Genomic DNA, 23,032 nt, shown 5'->3' on the forward strand with positions numbered 1-23,032 from the left:
GCTCCTAGACCTCTAATTCCCCCGTCCCTCACAATCCTATTTCTTCCCTTTCTTTTCTCTCTCTTTCTTTAAAAAAAATACTGCTCTCTCTCCTGTGCTCTCCTTTTTGGCGGGGGGGTTAGTGGGAAACGGACGATACAGCTGAATATGTGAGTATGAAGTTTCGCCTGAGTGCTTTGTGTAGCTGAACGGGTATGAACAGTGGGTATTGCACCAACCTGGTTTGATTTGCTGTTTTTACAACCCTCTTCAATCTTTATTTAATACGTTTGGATAACAAAGTGGCTCAGAGGTTTCACCTTAGCTTTCTGGCCAGCCAACCTACACACTACCTTCATATGCTGCTAAGGAAAAAAGGACAAACTTGAATTGCCAGCTAGCTTCTACAAAATGATGGTTGATGCAATATCCACTGTGCCTGGAGTGCTATTGCTACTTGTGTCATGCTGTGTGTGTGTGTGTGTCTGTTTGTGTGTGGATACAGAATATTTTGTCTTGTGCTCTGGTGGTGTGTATTTTTTTTCTTCTTATTTTTGTGCGTGCTTAAACCATATTATTTAATTTTCAATGTGGTGCCTTAGAATTACTGTGCTGCCTTGAGTTCACACACTTTTTTGTATCTCTTTTATTGAAAATACTTTTAACATAACTTTCATGTATGACCCTTGACACCTACAAACAAAATCCTTATCACACTCTTAATTATCAATCAGAACTGCAGATCTTTTTAAAACACCATTATTTTGAAGCCAGATTTGATACCCCAGTCCAGTGCATTACGTTAACAGTACAAGAGAGTACTTATTGCTCGTTTACCTTTATTGACCTCTCCCGTCCTTCTTCCAACCAGAATGTTAAAAACCTCATTCTGCATTCGTTCAAACCTGCTCCTCTGAAAGATTCATTAGAATTGATCGGAAGCCTCTCTTTGAAGAGGACTCAAGGAAACTTAATGGCTGAGGTTAAAAACAGTGGATGGGCAGGATGTATTCATCATGCATTTAACACAAAGTTAAGTTGTTGATTGGAATATTGCTAAAGGAACAAGGGGGAAGGGGAGGGGATTTTCCACTTACATACCTAATGTCCCTCCTCCACCTTGGCTACTCTCAGGATTTACTTAATGGAATTGTCTCCCATTACATGTGGGGGATACATTTCATTTAATGCATGTCTTTTGAAAATAAATAAAGAGCATCAGGAGACACTTCACAAAGATTAATATTCTACAAGTCTAAACTCCATGAACGGGGGTCAAATAGTTAGAAACTCAAGACAAAATTTTGACATTTTCCTGTCTCTTCCCTGTGTCCCATAGGAAATGGTCATTGGAGGACTCAAGCCGGACACCACTTACTCCATTACGGTGGCAGCATACACCACCAAGGGGGATGGAGCCCGGAGCAAACCAAAACTGGTGGTGACCAAAGGGGCAGGTCAGTACATCATTTATTTGTTTGTTTACAGAAACTTTGTTCAGACAGCAATACATAGTATTCTTTTTCAGCCTGTGGCTGAAGGGTACCCTGCTCAGGGGTTTCTTATCATTCATTTTTTCAACATCTCTATTTAAAGAACAATTGTAAATAAAGGAATCTGAAGTAAATCTTCAAGAACAGTTCAGTCAGTTAAGTTGATGTTTGATTCTACCAGGGCAGCATTTATCATTTGAATCATGTTCAAAAGACTATCCGTAGATTGTTAGAGATCAAGGAGGTGGTATGAGGTGCGTGGTAGATTTTTCAGACAGATTATGACAGCTTGAAAAACCCTGTTGGGTCGTTGCTTTGCACTTTAAGGATAACATGCTGGAGGCTATTGCCTGCACACTACAAAGCCTTGTCCTCTTCAGTTTTTTCCCTCGTTACCATCGGTAGACACGCCAGTTTAACTGGACCGCTTGAGCCTGTGTGGAAGCTTGCAGCTTAGTTACCATGAACATGATCTAAAACTGTGAGACTGGCTGTGAAAGTGTGAAAGCCTGCCTTGAGAGAATGTAAGGCATCAAGCCAAGATAGGAGTGTCCTTTTTGTGTGAGCATCTGTGCCAGTCGGCTTTGGGAGGCTTCAGAGAGCCAATATGTACACAACTGCATACATACTTATATATACACACAAACGCCTGCATACTTACCTAGTTGCTCACACATACTCATGAGCAATTGCTGTCTCCACTACTGATCCCACACACAATACAAAAAGTATAAGCTGACCCATACTGTGATACAATCATGAAAATAAACACAACAATAGACCCACAATAGACGCACACAAACATAGGCAAATTTCCCAAATCCTTACAGGTGTGTGTTACAGGTATCCGGAAGTACGACGCTGTCAATGGGGCTTGAGTGAGTGCTGTCCCACGTCTCACTCTTCATCCTCCTGTCAGTGCCAGCTGACTGATATGCCAGTCTAGCAAACTCTGTCTGTCCCTCAGAGGGAAAGCCTCTCCTTTTTATTATTGAAGTTTGAAGAAATGGTTTATGCCAGGGGGCCAAGATAAATGGAAGAAGGGGTGAGAGGTGGGGAGAAGTCAAGCATCAGCAGCCTTTTTTGGAGATGAGGTGGTAGTCATTCTTGTTCTGAGGGATGTGAGGATGGCCTAGTGAATAGCAGGGTTCCCATTGGTTTTGGAATTCTAAAATACCGTGGAATTTCCTGATGTCTGTGTCAGGCAGGGAACAACAGGGATTTTTTTGTGTTTTCTCTAAAAAAGGCTTACTTTTCAGAAATATGGCAACATCCTTGTATAATGTTTGAGTTTGTTTCCCCTCTAGAACAACCTCAACCTTAGTGGATAGCTTCAGAGCATCTCTGAGCTGACAAACATATAATTACAAAAACCATCTCATAGTAGAGAGTGTGCCAGCCAACAAGTCCTTCCTATGACTTGCTCATTTTTATTCACTCTTTTAGTGCTAGCTGAATTCCAAAAATAACCCAGATATACTGCATATGATGTTTAGACATATGTGTCCTTTTGCCATACAAATGATTACATGTTTAAATGTCCACTGCAACAATGGTCTTTCAAGTGGTTAACCCTTGTGTAAACTCACTCATAAACTGGCACACTGCAAATAAATGAAATGTTCTACCACATGAATGCTTTTGCATGTAGGCACTTTTAAAACACTCACAAACACACTAACGCAAAGCTCAGAAATTATTTTATTTATTTTTATAATTTTATTTTTCAAACAACTGTAGACCAGTTATCTGCCAATCGGAATGTTGGTGGTTCGATCCCTGGCCCTTCAGTCCCATGTCAAAGTGTCCTTGGGCAAGACACTGAACCCCGAGTTGCCCTAGCACCATATGAGTGTGTATCTTATGAGCAGGTGGCACCTTGTACGGCAGCCAGTGTATGAATGCATGTGAATGGCGAATGGTTTCTGTTACTATGTAGAAGCGCATTGAGTAGTCCTTGAGACTAGAAAATCGCTCTATAAGAACAGTCCATTTACATTTACAATGCCCTTAAAGTAAACAAGAACCGAACATCAGAACATTATGACAAATAGAGCATGTTTAAGTGCCACTTAAAAGACGATTGACGTCAATGGCCAATTCTTTTCATCTCCCAGACAGTTCAACAAAATCTGATAGTTGTGTGTATTAAAATGTATCCAAAGTAATCTATCTCAGGATTTTGTAGAACATAAAAACACATAGAATTTTGCACCTATTTGTGAGTAACAGACAAACAATATTCATTATGTGGCTGGAACTGTGTTTGTTTGCTGAATGAAATCCAGGTTTGAAAAGTGCCTTTTCATGATTCATGCTTTCCATACTCTAGCTTTGAGGAACAAAACTCACCAATGCCAATGTGAGACTTGTTGTAGAGGGGGCCAAAAGGAGTCTTCTATTGACAAAAGATTAAAATGTTTGTGTCTGAAAATGTTTTTCTGCCATCCCATCTGCCCTTCGTGGATTTTTCCACAGGGCTGAAACAAGCAGCGATCAATAACCATCCTTTTTTATCTTCTTTTCTTGTTCAAGAAAAGTGGAAAACATACAATATATGTCCCAATATACAGAGTAGAACTAACCTATCATACACTCCTTTTGGAAAACAAATGAATATGGGGGAGGGTAATTGATTTGTTATTACCTTTAAAGTTAAAAAGACTTCTTACACCCCATATGTCCTAAGATATGTTAAGTCTCCTTGGACATGCTTTAGCCACAGGCTAATCAGTGGGAGATGTTGGTCTATTGTGAAGGAGTACAGCTCAAAGCATTCTTACATCTGAGGTGACCGATGATTAAAGTGTGCAAATATGTGCACCATGTCATGTTTGTTTTTTTACATGTATATGTTGGTTTGAGTGTGCACAAGAGAGGCAGGAAATGAGAAAGGAACCTGATTGGCCCTTTCTCAATCAGGATGAGTGAGTGTCAACAGCAGGCTGTTAATACTGTGGCCTGATGGGAAACGTGCCGGGAGGCCCACAAGCAGGGATTGAGCCAGGGTTGACCCTGAAATGGACATAGAGGAGGGGGAGGTTAGGAAATGAAAAGGTGGATTGGGTAGTGTGCAAGGGCAGAAGTGTGGATGATGGGGGAAGAATAAGGGAGAGTGTTAGAGGGGAGAGAGATGAACACTGAGGAAAGGTACAATCAAAGTGTCCGAGGACCCCAGAATTACTCATGTACACACACACACACACACACACACACACACACACACACACACACACACGTTTTGCCCCCTCATATCCCTATTGGGCCCTCTTTGCAGCAGATTGCTCCTTGTCCCCATTCACCTTCATTATCCGCCATTCACTCATATTTCACCCCTCACCATGCCCTCATTCTCTCTCATCACCCTGTAGCACCACACACACATACACACACACACACACACACACATACACACACACACTCTCTTAAACACATACGCTGGACACGCCGTAAACAACACCACCTCCTCACAATACCAATCTGCTGGCTCAGTAACTGTGATCCTTCTCCCCAGCGTGCAATGGGCTACTGTTTTTAAATGTACAAATAATAATAAAATAGATTCAGGGCCACAAAGGCTGTAATGGATACATTTGTAGCCTGTTGAGGTTGGAAGCAAAGAACAGAAATTTAGAATGAAAAACACACACTCACAGGACCATTATCTCTGATTCTATTTCCTTGATTAGTGGTGAGCATGAAGGCAGAGTGGGCTTTTAAATGACACCAAGCTGAGCTATAGTATGTAGCTGAGGAGTATAAGGAGCATTCCTCTCACCCAACACTTGGCACCCCCGCCTTTCCATTACCGGCAAAGGCTTAGCTGACGAGCCACCATCCACCCACCAACCCCCGTCTTCCTCTAGCAACAGCCCTCAGAAAGAAGACCATTAGCAAACGGAAATGAATAATACGAGCAGAGGGAGCGGAATGTGTAGAGTGGATTGCTGTGTGTGTGTGTGTGTGTGTGTGTGTGTGTGTGTGTGTGTGTGTGTGTGTGTGTGTGTGTGTGTTTTACTACACACACATTAAGACTTATATCTTGGCGCAGGAACATTTACTATATGCAGGCACATGTACACAAACACACACACAATGATACCATTCCACTGAGAGGGAGTACTTCTGCCTCAGACTAATGTTGGCTCCTCCAAATTACTTTTAAGTCCATACTGGGCAAAAAGCCAAGAAGCCCTGTGCAGGTGGAACGGTGATACACAGTAGGAGCTGGAAATGGCTGCAAACCAGGGCCTATGCAATCACACACATGAACAGAGACTGCACATGTGCATACACAATTTCCATTATGCACAAATATACACACAAGAAGATAATACTACTACTAATAATAATAATAATAAAGCTGCATTGGTGGACAGAGAGGGGCGGAGGCGTGCAATGTTACGAAGGTGAAAGAAGGCGGTCTTGGTTACGAGGTGGACATGTGGTACAAAGGAGAGGGTGGGATACAAGATAGTTCAGAGGTTGCGGATGCAGGTGAAGGGGGCAACGTTGGAGCCATCATTTTTTACGGAAAAGGTCTGGGCATGTCGGGTGAGGGAGTTTGGGCTAATTATGAGAATCTCAGATTTATTGCAGTGGAGTTGGGGAAAGTTTTCTTGCATCCATGATTTAATGTCAGTGAGGCAGGCTGTAAGGTTGGAGTGGGTGGAGGCTGTGATGGTCAGATATACGTAAGACATACATTGTGAGAAAAAAAGGCTCAAATAGATGCAATCTAAATTCGGGTAGGGCAACAGTTAGAAAACTTTAAATGTATAGTGATGAAGAAGTTGAATGTATCTATAATTGTAGCTGCTTAAGATAACGATGAAATGCATGTTACAAATTATGCTGGAGTTAACCATTTATATTCATCATATATTCAGCATTTTTTTATTTATGCTAAGAAAGCTCTCACTGCAAGGACCAACCAATATTCTGTCGACCAAGTTGGCAGGCTATTTGAATCAGAAATATACAGACATAGAAAATCTCCTTACCAATGGTTTCAAAATCTTGTAGAATCATGAAATGAAATAGATTATGGTAAATAGACTGACAGTGTTGCATTACCTGTTTTATGTCATTCACCCAGTTAGTCTTGTAATACAAAAATAACAGTTATCTGTCGTGCCCTTGCCTTGTAATTATGAGAAAGGAGGGACATAGATTAGGGAGTTAAGATAGAATCTATTTACAAAGAGATAGGGCTCAAGTGTGAATCAGCCGCACTCATCTCTCACAAAGCTTTGATGCAACATGAGAACTGAAGGCTTCTCATAACTGCTGCTGCCTCTATCACACTGATGGGGCCTTAAAAGGAGAGTTAAGATGAGACATGTGTCATCCATAAGAGCAGCCAAACTGGGCCACACTGAAGAATTGTGTCTAGACCCCAAGCGTAGATCATCCATTTTACAACAAGAGATGACTCTTAGAGCTGAAAGAGGCACTGTCCTCTGCTTCAAGTTTTAGAAATGCTTTGCTGTACAGAAATGATTTTGGCTGAAAATTACACATGTCATGAAATGGTAATAGGTACAGGATAGATTACTTTAAGAATGTAGTGGCTCTGAGAATCTGGTTGATGGGTGAAATTATTACTAAAGGTTTAGATTCTGTCGTAGTCAATGACGATTCTTGATTCTCATTGGTTGGCAGTCCACTCTTGTATTTTACCATGCAGTATAATCAGACAGGTTTGATGCAGGTATTTGTTTGCCATACTAAATTAATGCTTTAGATATCAATAGCAACAGTGCTGGAGCTTCAGTGCCTCATGATTTAGCTAAAGTGCATGAAATGGTGTGCTTAATAACAATACACTTTAACACTGCTGAACCTGAGGACATCAACTGTTTGGTTCTAAACTATATGTTGCACTGGGCGACCTCTAGCTTACCCAGTAGTGTAGTCGTGTAGGCTAAGTCCTTTGCATTTGCCAGGTTCGAGTCCGGCCTGCGGCACTTTGCTGCGTGTAACCCCCCCATCTCTCACACACTTTTCCTGTCTATCCACTGTCACAATCAAATAAAGGGAAAAGCCCCCCAAAAAGTATCTTAAAAAACACTAACAGTTCCCTCAATACAACTACTCTAGTATGTGTAGTATTAAAACCTGTCCCTTTAAACATGATTCATCTTCATATAACTGTAAAGTACATGAATTAAGATTTGTTTTATTTCTTTGTCTATCCAGTGCCTGGTCTACCCTATCTGTCAGTGGCTCAGGACTCAGAGACGTCAGCTATGATCCGCTGGGACCCTCCAGATCTTACCAATGGCATGGACTTGCAGGGTTACCGGCTTCAGTTTGGCCGGAAAGATGTTTCTCCTTTGGCCACACTTGAATTTAGTCCCCATGAACGACAGTACTCTGTGGGCAACATTCACCGGGGGGCCACCTATCTCTTTAAAGTCTCAGCCAAGAGCAGGGGGGGCTTTGGGGAAGAGGCTGTGGTAGAACTCGGTGTGCCTGAGAATACGCCAGGGGGATACCCTCAAATTGACGAGGGCTCCAACGTGACATGCTGCTCAGTGCAGCTGTCCTGGTCTCCTCCCGTGCTGGCGGAGAGAAATGGGATAATTACAGAGTACACTTTGGCCTATAAGGAAACCAGTATAGGAGGAGCACCGAAGGAGCTCCGCTTGCCCCCCAGCCAATCCAGCTATGTTCTCAACAGCCTCAAACCAAACTCGGCGTATGATGTGAAAATACGTGCACACACCAGTGTAGGTCCAGGGCCCTACAGCCCGCCTATCCAGTATCGGACGGTGGCCTTTGATTCAACAGGTAGGGCTTGCCTGTTTCTTTTTCAACCCGGTTGACAGGGGGTTGGAAATTGGCACAAAACAACACAAAAATGAAAACTACCACACCCCCTCCTTCAACCACCTTCACTTCTACTCAAGAAAGAGAAAAGCTTGATATTAAAATTGTTTGCCATGGGATACTCACTTCACTAACCCAAACAAGGTAAAACCCAAGACAGTAAGTTATAGTCAGTCATTTTGAGGAAGGAGAGCTGCCTAGAATTTCAAGGTAAGTGCTGTTTTGTCAGACACTCCTGTCAGTCATCCTTGCAGCCCTTTGCCAGCACACTCACGCAGCTAATGCCATCTCACATTCCCAGTTTTCAAAAAAAGGTAGGACCTCAGTCAAAACCAGTCACACTAAGAGTATGTTATAGTTTAAGATGACAGAAATCATATTTTGGTTCTTTAATTTATTTTGGTTTTGGGTTTGTTTTGAGATATTCCCCACTTCCTAACCCCCTTCCTTTCCTAATTCCTCCTTTCTTTCTCCACTGTCCCTTAGTGGGACAGTTTGTGGCATGGCATCCCCCAGATGCACTGCTAAGGACTGTTGGCATGTTGTGTTTTGAGTCTGTCTCTATGCCCGCCTGGCAGCAGGTTGGCAGTGCCAACCCAGACTCAGCAGAGGCGGAGGGACAGTTGACACCAGGACCACATGGGTCAGTTGTTAAACCTCAAGTGGTCATGGGTTCAAAGACAGGGATGAGATGGGTTGGCACTACCGACGATGTGCTAGCCAGTGGGCACACCCTTGTGCTCCATGGGTTTGTCATCCATGAGTCTTACGTGCTGTTTGTCTTAACCAATGGCGTTGCCCTTCTCACAGCCAATCACAACTCACCGTTACACTCACTCTCCAACCCAGAGGAACGTTGCAGGGGAACAACTGCTTTTCTTTTTCTTTTTTTAAATGAAGGTTCTTCTTATGTTTCTCTTTCCTTGGTCTCTTAACATGTATGATTTACTAAAGATACACTTTGTCTTTTCTTTTGTTTCCTTGCATTTGTCCACTCAACAGATGTTCCCAAGAATTTCACTGTCAAGTGGGCCACTAAAACCACAGTGGTCATTGCATGGAAGTTTTCTGAAAGCAGATCTCCATACAAATGCACGGTGAGTTTAACTCTGTAAAAAAAACACATTTTAACTCAGTTTTTTTTTTTTTTACTGAAAATGCCACTCTGAAATTTAGAACTTATTTTCATCAGTTTTTTTAATGCATTTGCCAATTTCACTGCAGTCATTCACCTCTCAATCATGACCTCCTGAATCATGTAATGCATCCCTACCTACGTCTTTTCTTACCTAAATTCACCATCTTACCAGTCCATTCTTGTCTATCCATCCAACGATCTATTGATCTACCAACATGATCAATCCTTCTTACCAATTATGGATTAAACGCCTGGACAATCTATTGAACTCTAGATTGAGTACAACCGTCAAAAGATGGATGTGGACGCCAGGCAGATGAGGGTGCTCGTCACTGGACTAAAGCACAACACCACCTACGAGTTCAGGGTGACCTGCCAAGAAAGCATGGACGGTGGGCCAAGACATCGCGTGGTTGCCAGGACCGCACCACTCATCCTGGTCAAGAAACCCAAGCTGGACATTTACGCTGAGCCTGACAACATGCCCACCATGTCCTTCCCACCGGTCGATACCAAGGATGTAAAGTGAGTTTAGTGTGATAAAAGATGGTTTCTGTCTGAATTATTTTTAAGAGTTGGAGTATTTAGGTTTAAGTCTCGAGATTATTGAGATCTGATAAGATATGGATTGAGATTTCAAAAAGCCTAAAATGTTGAAAGAGGAGTTTAGGTTCTAAGATTTCTGAGAAATGCTGAACTGTGCTAGTACCCCTGTAAGAATTAAATTACCGCTTCCATTTCCTGTCAGCCATGTGGCCAATGTTTTTATCTTAACTGCCAGGACCTTCTATGTGGTTGTGGTGCCACTTAAGAGGACCTCAGGAGCTGTCAAAAACCTGAAGAACCCTGATGAGATGGACATGGAAGAGGTAGGATATTTTAAAAGCAAACAGTGTAAGGTTATTCTGGCACAACATTAATGATTAAGTTAATTGGATGCTCTTGGTCAAAGAGAATTAAGCATATGTAATAAAAAGAGGCAAATTCAAAACTTTAGTAACACATTCTTTTTCAAAGAGACACCTTTCTTTCCTGTGGCAAAACTGTTGGTTTTTAGGGAGGTATTCCAGACACACTTGTTTATGTTATTACCATTTGAATGTGCTAGGCAAATTGTATTGTACATGTACCAGAAATCGGCACACAACACAAACGTGAGAACATCTCAGCTATGCTAATTTATCCCCCAAGCATACAGAGAGAATTACACAGTTTTCCCCCACTCTTACTATCGCTTGAGGTCACCTTGAGCCGAATCACCAGCAAGAATCCCTTTTGGATTTGGGATTACACACATTCCCTCTGCTTAGTGCCTGCCTTTATCTGCAGTATGGAATGAGGGATATTGGAGCCTGGTTACATGGAACATTGCCAAATAGTTACAGTAGCATCTTTTTGAATCTAAAGAGTGTTGTTACTCTTACGTTTTGCTTTCGTTGGACTCAGTCAGTCCACTGAAAGGAATCTAGTTCTTGTACAGAAAATTCACTTAAATCACAAGTAATTCATTATTTTGGAAAAATGTGATCACCAGTAAAGCAGCCAAGTTACGTTAGTTAAATTTAATCTTGTATGTGCAAACAGTGCAGATTATAAACAAACATTTGACAGCATCAGAAAACATTATTAGCTCAGACTTAGTCGTTCTCAGTTCTTAAAAAATTCATCTGTCTATGAATTTGGGACTTATGTTGTAGAAACTGCAAAAACACAAGTGAATACCAAAAGGAGCACACAGAAAAAGACAAATGTAAACAAATGCCCTTTCACATCACCCAGCTGTTACGGGAGGTGACCCCAAAGCGTCGTTCACGCCGTCAGCTGGCTCAGCTGGATCAGAGGAAGCCCTACATCACAGCCTGCTTCAGGCAGCTGCCCTCAACTTTCATGGTGGGATCTGACTACCGCCACAGCAGCTGTGAGAACAAGCCTCTTGAACCTGGCCAAGAGTATGTCTTTTTTCTGCTGGCTGAACTCAATGCCACCGCCGGGGTGAGTTACCAGTTCCTCTCACTTCAACACAGTTCAGTTGACTTCCTTTAAGTCAATTGTTTTTTTGTCGGAGTGGATTTAATAATTCACTTCTGCTCATTTAATCATGGTTCCCCTAAGTTTTGTTCATCTGAATCTAACACGTTTCATTTTTGTCCAGCTTTTGCCGGTAAGGTCGAGTACTCTTAATTCACTGAACTATGTTCATCACCTGCATATACCATGACAGACTGATCTCATGAAATGGCGTATGTATGACACGCCAATTTGTATGCCACTATTGGCATGTTATCAAGATGCATACTTGCCTTTTAGCATATTTATCAACGCCGTTTGGCCTTCATTGACTTACATTTACTTGCAATTGCGTGTGAATTCAAGCCGTAGCGAGTAGTATGGAAGGACAAAGATCCGAGATGGGAGGTCGGTCGGTGTGGTTGATGGGTAAAACAAACTTTCACCCAGGAGACCAGGGAATGTGTCCTGCGTGTCACGTTTCCTTTGTGTCCCTCCTGTCACGCTTCCTACACTCAACCGTCGCTTTCTTCATTTCCCAAACCCAACCACGTGTTAGGTTTTCTAAACTCAACCGTCACTTTATTCTTGCGATAACACGCCAAGTGGCATGTATGTTTATGTCCGCTGTAAACAACGTAGACATACACGCTGATAGCTCAAAATACGTGCAGATAACATGCCACTTGGCTTAAGAAAGTCGGCGTGTGTGTTTACGCGAAGTCATGATATCATGTTGACCATGCTGTAACCTGGATAGTGTTTCATATACTATGTACATTTTTTTTTTTTTGTTCAGAAAATGTTTGCTACCAGCCCTTACACCGACACAGTGATCACTCCCAAGCTGGTGGTGGAGCCATTAGAGACTGGTGACGGACTTATATGGGTGGTGGGCCCAGTCCTCGCCGTCGTCTTCATCATCTGTATCGTCATTGCCATTCTTCTATATAAAAAGTGAGTTGGTTTGGAAATTGAAGTTTTTGTGGAGAATGCAGTTGGACCTACATTTTAGACAAAACAGTGTAAAAATAACAATTTTCAACACCAACTAACAACCCTCACAGTTAGTGTACAAGGCATTGCCACTTTGTACTTAGTGGCCAGTATAGAAGGCTTTATTCTGGAAACCCTTATGGCCATCCTCTTATCAATAAAAGACTCAAGGAATTAAACCTTTTGCATTGTAAGTGCCTTGCCCCAAATACTGCTCTACACAAGCAACATATTTGTCCATGTTTTTTTCTGCAATTAGGGTAAATGTGCTTGACATTTTTGTTGGAAAGTTGTTTTTTTGTAATCCAGCAACACACTGAACATTTTCTTGTCATGTGATGTTGAACACGTTTTTGCGGTGTTACAAGGAAATTGGGCGATTGGGAAATATTTGCATGTTAGGGAGCATGTTAAAAATGGGCTTATTTTGTATTCATATGTAGCAGCATGATATTCAAAAACCCAACAACAGTGTTGCATGTAAATATGAAAGAGTTTTTCTTGTGAAAAGGATGGTTGTGGGAAGTGAGGGGGTTGGAAAAAGAAGAGAGGAGGAGATTCTTTGAGATGGTGCTCAATAACTGGACTAAGAGTAATACAATATATCAAGAGATGTCCCAGATATGTATTTAAATAGCTATACATTTTATTTCAAATAATAGCTATTATTTTGGATAGAATACTCCGTAAAGGTGTTTCTATGTTGCCCAAGTAACTTAGTAGTCTTTTGGACCAATAATAATGTAAAATGTATGCTTTAATAGTTTTTCAGGAGTCATTGACCCTGTTTTCTAGTGGTCAACACCAAACTCTGCATTAACAAACCTTACAGGAGGCAGCTCACTTCCTGTTGCAAGTCTACATGTACATGTACTATTCCTCGTTGTCATGGGGCTTTGGAACAAGCATACAGTCAACGTCTCCCCTTTGTTTTACAGTTAGTAGTAGCTTTTAGTCTCAGTGACTGCAAGTCCCAACTGAACAGTAGTGTCAGAGGTTGCCCTACATACTAGGGAAGAACACTGAATTATTTCAAGAGGGGCTGGGGCTAGTGTAAGCAACACTTACAGCTTGCTACTGTCAGATGATCTCTGACTGTCTGACCTTGCCTTACCTCAGTCTTTGTGGTTAGGGAGAGTAACATCTCTCCTTGGATCTCTCTCTTTTTTCTCTCTTCTCTTTCTGTCCCCCTAACTCTCCCATCTCCCTCTCCATCTTTCCCTGGTGAATAGTGTTTCCCGGGTCTGCCCCTGGCCCTGACATTCCCCCTTCCCCATCTGTATCTGCACCCTAGTGCACACACATAAGCACACACATGTAGACACATAGACACACCGACACAGGCTCATGAATGTCTGCACTTGCTTGCACATTTCATTGAATTCTCACTTGTTATCATACACTGATACATGAGCACACACACATGCATGGATCTTTTCCAAATGCCGATGAGCTTTACCTCGCGTTTTGCGAGCCCAGCAGTGATCCCTGTGAATTTTAAACTGCTCTCTATTGATTTTATCTCTCTTCTTGCCTCCCCTTCTCCCCTTCTCCCTTTCTCCTTGTGTGTTGTGTTTTCACCATCTTTATATATTTATTTGACTCCTATTGCTTTCTCTGGAAACAGCAAACCTGACAGGTAAGGTTTAGCCGTACTTTATTGCATTTTACAGGGGAAGACAAAATAGTCTGCCTCAGCAAAAAAAAGATGCCTTTAATTAGTGAGGGTGAAGGAGAATTTTGCACACTTGATACGCGTTCTCCGCTCCGCTTTTTTGTTTTTTGTTTTGCTTCACTCGGGTGTTCTTGAACCGCTGAGTTACCAGTCAGCTGGAGTTGCTGAGTTGTTTAGGTATCCTCATTAGTGAGAGTGGTGTCTGTTATGCTGGATTAAGTGTTCACTGAAAGTTATTCTGTTGTTTTTGTTGTACGTCTTCCCTTTTTTCTACTCTTTGTTTGTCTTACTCTCCAGCCGCAAAAGAAAAGAGTCTGAGCCGCGCACAAAATGTCTACTGAACAACGCAGACATTACACCCCACCACCCTACAGACCCTGTGGAGATGAGACGCATCAACTTCCAAACTCCAGGTACAGACAGAACCCACAACAAGTACATTGAAGAACACAAACCATTGTTTAATTCAACAACACACATAGGTATAGATAAACTAATATTGTTTGTGTAAAATCTTTGAACGATGTGAAGAAGTTCAGTCATCCAGCTGTAGGTGTGACACCCTGTTAACCTTGCAAAGATACATTCCTTACTTTGCCAATTATTTTACAGCTTGGATCTTGGGTATGAATAGATATTTTGACCGCACTGGACACAGTTTTACAGCATAGTTTTAGAGTTTGTCTCTAACAACAAAATAAATGGATAAGTAAAGACACAAGAAGTAGCACTGCATTGCAAAATGCGTCATGGGTTATTGAGATAGCAACAGTTAATGTTCTTCATTTAGACCTCCAAATAACTGCTTTTGGTTGTTGGACAAAGGTTGACCTGTTAAAAAGCCATCTAAGGCTTGAGTTTCATTGGCCTAATTGGATTTGTATTCTAATTCCAGTGGAGTGCTCATTGTTGCTATCTAGTACAACATTAAGCCAATCTATAGGTTTTATTTAAAATAGACCAAAGTTGTAGTAAAACAACTGAATTTTATGAAGCTACGTATTTACATAAACATCCATGGAGAATGCTGTTTCAGTGGCTTTTACAAACAAACTTTAAAAGTGTGGCAGCAACTTCAAAATCCTCATTTTTGCAACCTACGGAAATGGAAAGCAAATTCTAAAATGTGGCTAAAATATTATTTAGCTGCAGTTCTAATCCAAAATTACCATTATTGGCAATCTAATGTTCATTTTGGTTTACTGCTATATTATACTGTGTAACTGCGGGCGAATAAAGACACACCTGCACAAGACCTTCCTTCTCCACCCAATTATTCTTTATCAGTGAAAACGTTTTTATTTCTGTAAGACAAGATTTATGTGCAGTTATGTGCTTCAATTTACAGTACACATAACCCATATGTTTAGTGGCAGCGAATTGCAACATTGGCACACACATATGCACACAGCCTACACAGAGATTACCAATTCCCAAATGATGAAACTTAAAGTTAAATTTGCGCTGCAGCATAAATAATGTCCATGAAGTGCTCCCACATCAATCTGTTTGACGTTATGTGCCTTCATAACTACCTGCATTCCATATATATGTTTGCCATGTCCCAATGTAACAATTAGCCATTTATAGATAACAAATAGGTTCAAAAAGGATGTCAGTTGTTGAACTTAATGTTTTGATGTTGGAAACAAATCCTTTTTGGAAGTTCTCTTGGGTTTTTACCTACTTTCTCTGCTGTCTCACTTTCCGGCTGGTGTTCATCCAGCCTAAAGCCTGGTGTTAACAACAGAGCACATTCGATCCCAAACTCATTCTCTGATGCTATTCCATCTCCTCCTGCCTCCTTTTCAGACCCATTATCTATCATCTGTCTTTCTGTTGTATAGCCTTCTGGGATTTAGGCTGCGATGGCATCTACAGTTTGTTGTCATTGTTCTGAATCGGGGAAAAAAAGAAACAAGTAGAAACCTCTAATCCTGCCAAATTTCAGTTTATGATAAAAGAAAGTAGTTAAAACAAAACGGATTGCAGCCACAATAGTTATTTCAAGCTAAGTGTCTTGGAGTATCGTGAGTTTGAGGAACTTCAACTGTAATTCAAATGTGTTTTTCTCACCTGCCTTAAAGCCACTTACAGAAAAGGAGTAAATCCTCCCGATGTGGAATATACCCATCCACACTCTTTTCTTTGCCGTTTTCCCTTTTTTCCCCCTGCCTTTCTATAGCCTAGCCTAGTTGTGTCTCTCAGCCATCCATCTGTCATCCCTGCCCAGTCTCTGTTCCATCAAAAGACTCAGAATTCACAATGGAGCGTTTTCTCTTCAGCGTCTTTGGGGGACAAGTCATGCTGCCTGAGTTTGTATCTCGAAAAACAAAACCTGACTTCTTTACATTCGAAAAGAGAGGAGCAAGGATGAAATGAGATCCACAAACCTGATCATACAAAGAAATGTGGAAGTACATTTTACTTCTCCTTATCTTATCTTGCCTGGCATTCAGAGCCTCATTAGTTGTTCCTGTACTTACAAGGTTATAATAGCCATTTCTGCTATTTGCCTCTCTGACTTCCAGAACTTTCCGATGTGCCTTCAACTGTCCTCTTCCATTCCTTAAATAGTAGAAACTCTTGTTACAGTCTCATTTTTAAATAGCCTTCATCAATATATTGCTGAGACTTCTTAGTATATGAGCAGCACTCTCATTCGACAGCCCTGCCGTTGTCTCACAGACTTTGACGATGTCCTTATCTCCGCACCCGGGGAATTTAATTTGAATGGACATTTTAGCCCAATTAAGTGGGCCGGTGAGCATTTGTGAACATCCCCATCAGCTAATAGCGGCCATTGTTCAAATGAGCATACTCTCATAGTGCACTTATCCAAGGCCTCTTCTATTCAGCAGAGCATATGCCGCAATTGGCAATGTGCGCTCAGTGACCCCTAGTGCTAGGGAACAAAAAATATGTTTTTGATTAGGCTTCCTATAAGCTAAGCTTGGCTAATGTGTTGTGTGTATTTGTGTGTGTGTGTGTGTGTGTGTGTGTGTGTGTGTGTGTGTGCGCTTGCGTGTGTGCTTTAAAGCCCGTAGGCCATGTGACAGCCTCAAAAGTGACATCCCATAACTCCTTGGGGCACATTGTAGCTCATTTTGTCATTATCTTCATTGGTGCCTGGGGTTTAATTGTCAAATGGGGCCAAAGTAATGATGCAGCACGACTCAGTGGATATCTACTGTCTATCCTCAACCAAGCCCTCCCTTTTTGCTATCAGTATTCACTTTTCTCTCTCTCTCTCTCTCTCTCTCTCTCTCTCTCTCTCTCTCTCTCTCTCTCTCTCTCGCTCTCTCTCTCTCTCGTTCTCTAATTTTTTAGCGTCTTTAATTTCCTTTCCTCCTTTTATTTTACTCTTCCCGGTATTTCAGTTGAAAAGCTGGTAAACTGCAACAGTTGGTGATCATAATGACAATTACCGCCTGCAATATACAGTAGATGTACTGTATATCTTATCTCAAAACCCAACCTTTAAATCATCAGTTTGGCAGACTGTGCTCATATAAATTCACATCATTACTGTTCAGCCACCAATAGACAGGTACTGTAAACTGAGTTTCCCTCTGGGTTTACTCGTCAACATATCTCTGATATATTTTCAATTCATGCCATCTCCATCTGCGTTTCTCTGTAACTCCCCCCTCCAATATAGCATTGCATATGGCACTTCACACCCCCATAATTCTGTCTGAAGAAGTGACTTCCACATTTAGGCATGTACAAAAATCAAGCACTTTCCTACAGACATCACACGCACTTGCTAAACCCACGGACACCAGCCAATCGCTCGCATGCATCAGTAACATAACTGTTTCTTCGGATTACAGCAACAACTGCAACAGCCGTGCCCTCCTCCTCATAAACAGCTCTATCGAAACGGAGCACACACTTACATATAAACATAATCAGACACGCCTGTGCCTCCCTCCTGCTGTGATGAATGACATTCGGAGACAGTGGATCAGGCACCCCCTGCTAGGTTTAATTAGTCATTGTCACAAATCAATTAGGGAGAGGGGGTTGTTCGATGCCTTCATCTCTCTGCGTTCATTTGGCGCCACTGGCCTGATGTCAGTGCAAGGTAAACCCAGCAAAACTCAGTTTAGGGACATTTATTTTTCTAAATTAAGCTTTGCAGTGTTTAGGGTACATACATCCTCATCATCATAGTGTTTTCCTGCATTCCTTCTGCTAATTTTGGCTCTTAAATTGGAATTAATGACTTACCTGTCACTGTTTTATGTCTTTGGGACCAGACTTTTTGGGAAGGAGAACATAGTTTATTTTAGAAAAACAAATTAATTTTTTTCATGTTGCCTTCAAATCACATTTCCTTGCCTTCCATGTCCCACTATTTATACATGCTCTTGAACAAATTATTCTTTGGATCAAAGTTGCCATCCGGTGATCTGATTTCAACTTTCAAACCTAGCAAAATGTTTCCCTTTACTTGATGGGCTGGTTGGCAGCATCCTATCAAACTGCATCTCGTAGCCACATGTCCAGTTAACGTTGTCTCAGACGGCTCCTGTGTGCTTGAACAGCTGAGAAGACGTAAGTCTACCCGGACATAGCATCGCTCGGCTGCGGCCTCAGAGGACTTCTCGTCTGGAGCAAATCAGACTGAACCATCACCGCAGTCCTCAAAACCCTAACTCCCATCAGCTGTGGCTCCACAGCTGTCAGCCAAGAATGCGGATACTTGTCCACACCTTTCACTTCCAATGCGTCAGCACCAAGCCGCTGACAAAGGAACATTTCAGAGTTAGTTTTCACCAGGAAACACAAGCTTTTTTTCCCCTTCTTTTTCTTATTTCTGTCAATGGGGCCTTCCAACTGGTTTATAAAAGCTTAGAGATAGTGAATCAATATGCTTATCTCTGATCTCTATGACCGTTGATATGGGGTTTGGCAGAAGGGTTTTCTCAGTAGCGGAATCAGAGGCGGATGCCCATGACTAACAAGTCTGCTCCTGAGGAGGGCTTTAGCTGATCTGAAAATCTTTGCCCTACTTGTTCATGTCTGTGTGACAGGCTGGCCTCAAGTCTGTCACTCAGGCCTCCCTGAGAAAGGCCTGAGTTTACTGATGGTAAAATTCCTTGTTTTATTTCTTGGCCTTTTATCATGCACACTTTTCTTTTGACATAGCATTTTCTGTTGCATTACAACCTTTTGAAATCATCTTCCCTTATGTTTGCTGTTCTTTGCAGATTCTGGTCTAAGCAGTCCTCAGAGTGAAGCCGATTTTGACTATGAAAGTTAGTCTCTATGCTTTTAGCATTTGCGTACCAGCTTTCTTTATCTTTTTTTTTTTTAAGCACGCTTGCCTTCATTTACAAATACACAATTTGCATTTGTTTGTTTTTTTCACATTATGCAGCAAAAGTTCAACACTAATTATTTCAATTTCAATTGGTATACTTGGCTGTTTTTTCTGTAATTGGATGTCAGTCACAATATTCACTTGGGCTGTTGGCTGTGCATTAATCCACCATGCAAAAATAACCTATGCGATCACTTCTGCTGATGTAGAGATGGTTGAGAGGTGTTTTTTTCTTTTACAGGAGTACAATCTCTGTTATCCCTCTTTCTCTGCTTCACCTTCCTCACCTTCGTGTTGTTGTTCTCCCTTCTCCTTCCTTCTCCTCCTCCTTCACCACCACTGTTTCATTTCTATTCTGAAATAATGGGGTCTTTAGCTCAGCGATAACGAGCAGAATAAATTAAAGCGGTGGCAAACAATGGCTCGACATTTGATCACCCCCTCTTCCTGCTCACTGCAAAAGGATCACCCAGGAGAAAAAGCAGAGTCTGGTTTTTCCTCTTCCCCCTTTTTTGCCCCCTTTATTTTCTTCACTTACCACAGACAGACTTCTTCCCTTTTTATATGGAAATACACAACATCATAAATAGGCTTTTCGACAGAGAGACTGCTGTGGCTTATCAAAAAGAATTGTTATATTTCTCAGGCGTATCGATTGCGTATCGAGAGATTGGAAACGTGTAATTAGGTGCTAGTTTGTTTATCTGTGTTCATTGATTACGCGGTTGATTGTGATGAAAAGACTCTATACGTGGATAGAAAAAAAACGGTGGGCAAGAGGGGGTTGTGGTAAAGAGGAGGATGAGAGCTTTGGAATAGGGGTTGGGAATAACAACAATTTGTCCTTGAGTGACTTTGTTCGAGGACTGGTCCTAATGAAGCCTAGTTTTGAAAGTAAATCTTTGTGCTGTGCAGTGGGTAAATGACAAAATGAATACAAGAACAAATCAGGCGCGATCAACTCATTTGTCTTGAGAACCAAATAAATGGCTGAGGTTAGACAAGTTCACTCAGAGAAAGAAAACAGATTGGTTTAGCTATGAGGAAGGAAATGAAAACATGACAACTTATAGCAATAAATAGCGTCATTTTGGCAGAGGGAAAAGGGAAATGAAGGTAAAATAATGGATTTAAATAGTTTTCAGGATTCAAATTGTTTTCACACAAGTTTCCTGAAAACATTATATATAAACAAACAAAGAATACTATGAATAACCTTTGCCTGATATACCTCTCCAACCGTACATGCAGACAGTAATGTGGGCAGTAAACACAAACTGAAAGGAATTGATGGTGTTTGAATATATCAGTAAAACATGCACACCCACAAAGATACATGAAGACACACAGCGTAAACTACACACACATTCACACACCGTCTTTGATCTCCCCTCAACCAGCCCACTCTAGATCTCTCAAAGAGAACTCAGGGTCCGTCATTTGCATAAGCATTTACTTATTTTACTCGTATTTTCTGATACCTTTCCTTTTGAATTTGAGTCAAGAAAACTGACAACCAAATTTAATTTGCAATACTTTCTCTTTTGTTTGATGCTCATCTCAAAGAATTCCTGCACCAGAATGGTTTAATAACTCTCTCATTCTCAAATGGTTTCACTGTGATCTGCGTGCTTTGTCAACTCATTGAGAGAAACTTGAGTATGAATAAATACACAGTTTTGTCCAAACACATTCATAAAATAATAATAATAATAATAATAATAATAAACTTAATTTCTATAGCTTTTTTTATGCAGTGCAATTCAGGAAAAAAAACTGCAGATAAAAACAAAGAACAACAAAAAACAACAATAATGAAATGTAGTACAAAAAAACTATAATGAAATCAAATACAACATAACACAATAATGAAATAATATACAACAAACAATAATTAAATAAAATACAAAAAAACAATAATGAAATCAAAAATTATTTCATTATTATATTAACTCAGGATTTAAATGATGATGATCATTAAGAAGGGCATTGGTGTTTGTCAAGTAGGCTTGTAATGTAGTGTGTCCATTTATTTTCCAGAGGATGTCACTGTATCCAGTGCCATCTCCATTTGTTTCATATATGTATAGTGATCTTTGTTCATCTTCATGTAATTGACACTGCTGCATTGTTCTGTCAGTGTAAAATAAATTACCATTACTAATGAGGACTGTCAGCTCAGAGAGGTAGGCTCCCTCTCTTAAGCACAACAAAAGGAGCAAAAACATCAGTGGGGAGGGAAGCATTGTGAGAAAAGGGAAATTAAGAAGGCTTAATGTGATTATGCTGATTTGCACGACCAATTAAACCTCAGTAACTTTTTTGTGAAACGATTACAGCAAATTGTCGACTTTTGACCTTGTCACTCAGCAGGAAGCGAGACCTCTAGCTAAAAATAGGAAAGCGTTAAGTATTGCCAGTCCGCATGCAGGGACGGAGCCACAATCTATGGCTGCTCCATATTCCATTACATGGCCTCAGCATTATGCTCCTAAATGGATTAGGGACTGGAGTGCACAGCAGTGCTGATAATATTGTAGCAACGGCGACACAATATTTAGTGGATATTGGATCACAATTTTCCCACCCAACTGAAAAGCTTGTACTTTCTGGGAATTCCTTGGAAATAATGATAAAACATGCTGGACATGTAACTGTGCGTGCTTTTTTGTGATTTTGGAGGTAAGGGGTGTTCATCTTAGAGCCAATGTTCACTGCGTCAATGAAAACCAGCACATGGAGGAAAGGGTAGAAACAGCAGCTTGCATGCTTTGTGCTGGCAGGCTGGCTGGAATGGAGCAGCTCACTGTATCACTCAGCATCACTCACACTCCTAAACCTTCTTATCCCCCTCCCACCTCCTTACCCATGAGCTCCCAGGTCAGGGCTCCATTCTTGAATAGGCGCGTTTTTACAGAGGCAACCGTTAAAATTGCCACCATGCAAACAGACCAACACAAGAGGATTGCAGATTAAGGATACGGCAAGGCTGTATCCTTGTGGGTCCTGTTTGGTATGATCCAGATCAAAACAACAGTTTCTATCTCATCTTTCCTTGTAATTAAGAAGGGTACTGGAAGTAATACATGTTGAAAAAAGTCGGTTATGTATAAGTAATGACTTGACTTAAATTTGTCATATCTGCTTCAGTTAAAACCATCCTTTTCTGATGTAATTTTTTCCACCAACCAGTAATCCAGAATTGAATTCTTCTCTTTTTTGTCGACAGTCATGCTGAAAGAAAAATTGCTTTTGATTATCTTCAATAAGGAGCACATTAATTTTTTTGTCAACACAAAAGTGTCTTGAGATAACTTCTGTTGTGATTTGACACTATAAATAGAATTGAATTGAATAAGCATTCCATTGATTCATAGACACAAAATGGATGTTTTATGTCTTGTCTTTGATTTTACCATCAGTTTTTTTCCATCTTGTGAAATTTTTAACTAATTTCAAAACTAATAAAAGTATTGATGCCTCCTAATGTTTGTCTCTGGCTACACAAAGCAATGTTGGTCCAACTGGTCAGTCTATCTGTCATCATCACTGCCATTGTAGTAATAAAGGTTTTTCTC

The 23,032-nt window shown here is 41.0% G+C and overlaps 1 protein-coding gene and 1 long non-coding RNA gene across 20 annotated transcripts in view; both read left to right on the forward strand.

The window, feature by feature from the left end:
• ptprsa (protein tyrosine phosphatase receptor type Sa) overlaps positions 1-23,032 on the forward strand; it is a 230,675-nt gene that overhangs the window by 182,223 nt on the left and 25,420 nt on the right. For 6 of the 19 annotated variants that reach the window (XM_034882191.1, XM_034882193.1, XM_034882195.1 and 3 more), the window contains 11 exons: positions 123-149; positions 1,319-1,436; positions 7,674-8,267; positions 9,309-9,403; positions 9,719-9,969; positions 10,226-10,313; positions 11,224-11,436; positions 12,251-12,408; positions 14,075-14,086; positions 14,420-14,535; positions 19,342-19,389. In XM_034882191.1, coding sequence (XP_034738082.1) covers positions 123-149; positions 1,319-1,436; positions 7,674-8,267; positions 9,309-9,403; positions 9,719-9,969; positions 10,226-10,313; positions 11,224-11,436; positions 12,251-12,408; positions 14,075-14,086; positions 14,420-14,535; positions 19,342-19,389 — 1,720 coding nt within the window. The remainder of the gene's footprint in view (positions 1-122; positions 150-1,318; positions 1,437-7,673; positions 8,268-9,308; positions 9,404-9,718; positions 9,970-10,225; positions 10,314-11,223; positions 11,437-12,250; positions 12,409-14,074; positions 14,087-14,419; positions 14,536-19,341; positions 19,390-23,032) is intronic. The other 13 variants (XM_034882205.1, XM_034882209.1, XM_034882210.1 and 10 more) reach the window with 8 other exon arrangements.
• On the forward strand, positions 11,890-12,199 carry LOC117950850. Its single transcript, XR_004657992.1, has 2 exons — positions 11,890-11,930; positions 12,011-12,199. It is a non-coding gene; the product is annotated as an uncharacterized LOC117950850 (long non-coding RNA).

This window comes from Etheostoma cragini, chromosome 9 (genome assembly GCF_013103735.1).
Source record: "Etheostoma cragini isolate CJK2018 chromosome 9, CSU_Ecrag_1.0, whole genome shotgun sequence".
Lineage (NCBI taxonomy): Eukaryota > Metazoa > Chordata > Actinopteri > Perciformes > Percidae > Etheostoma > Etheostoma cragini.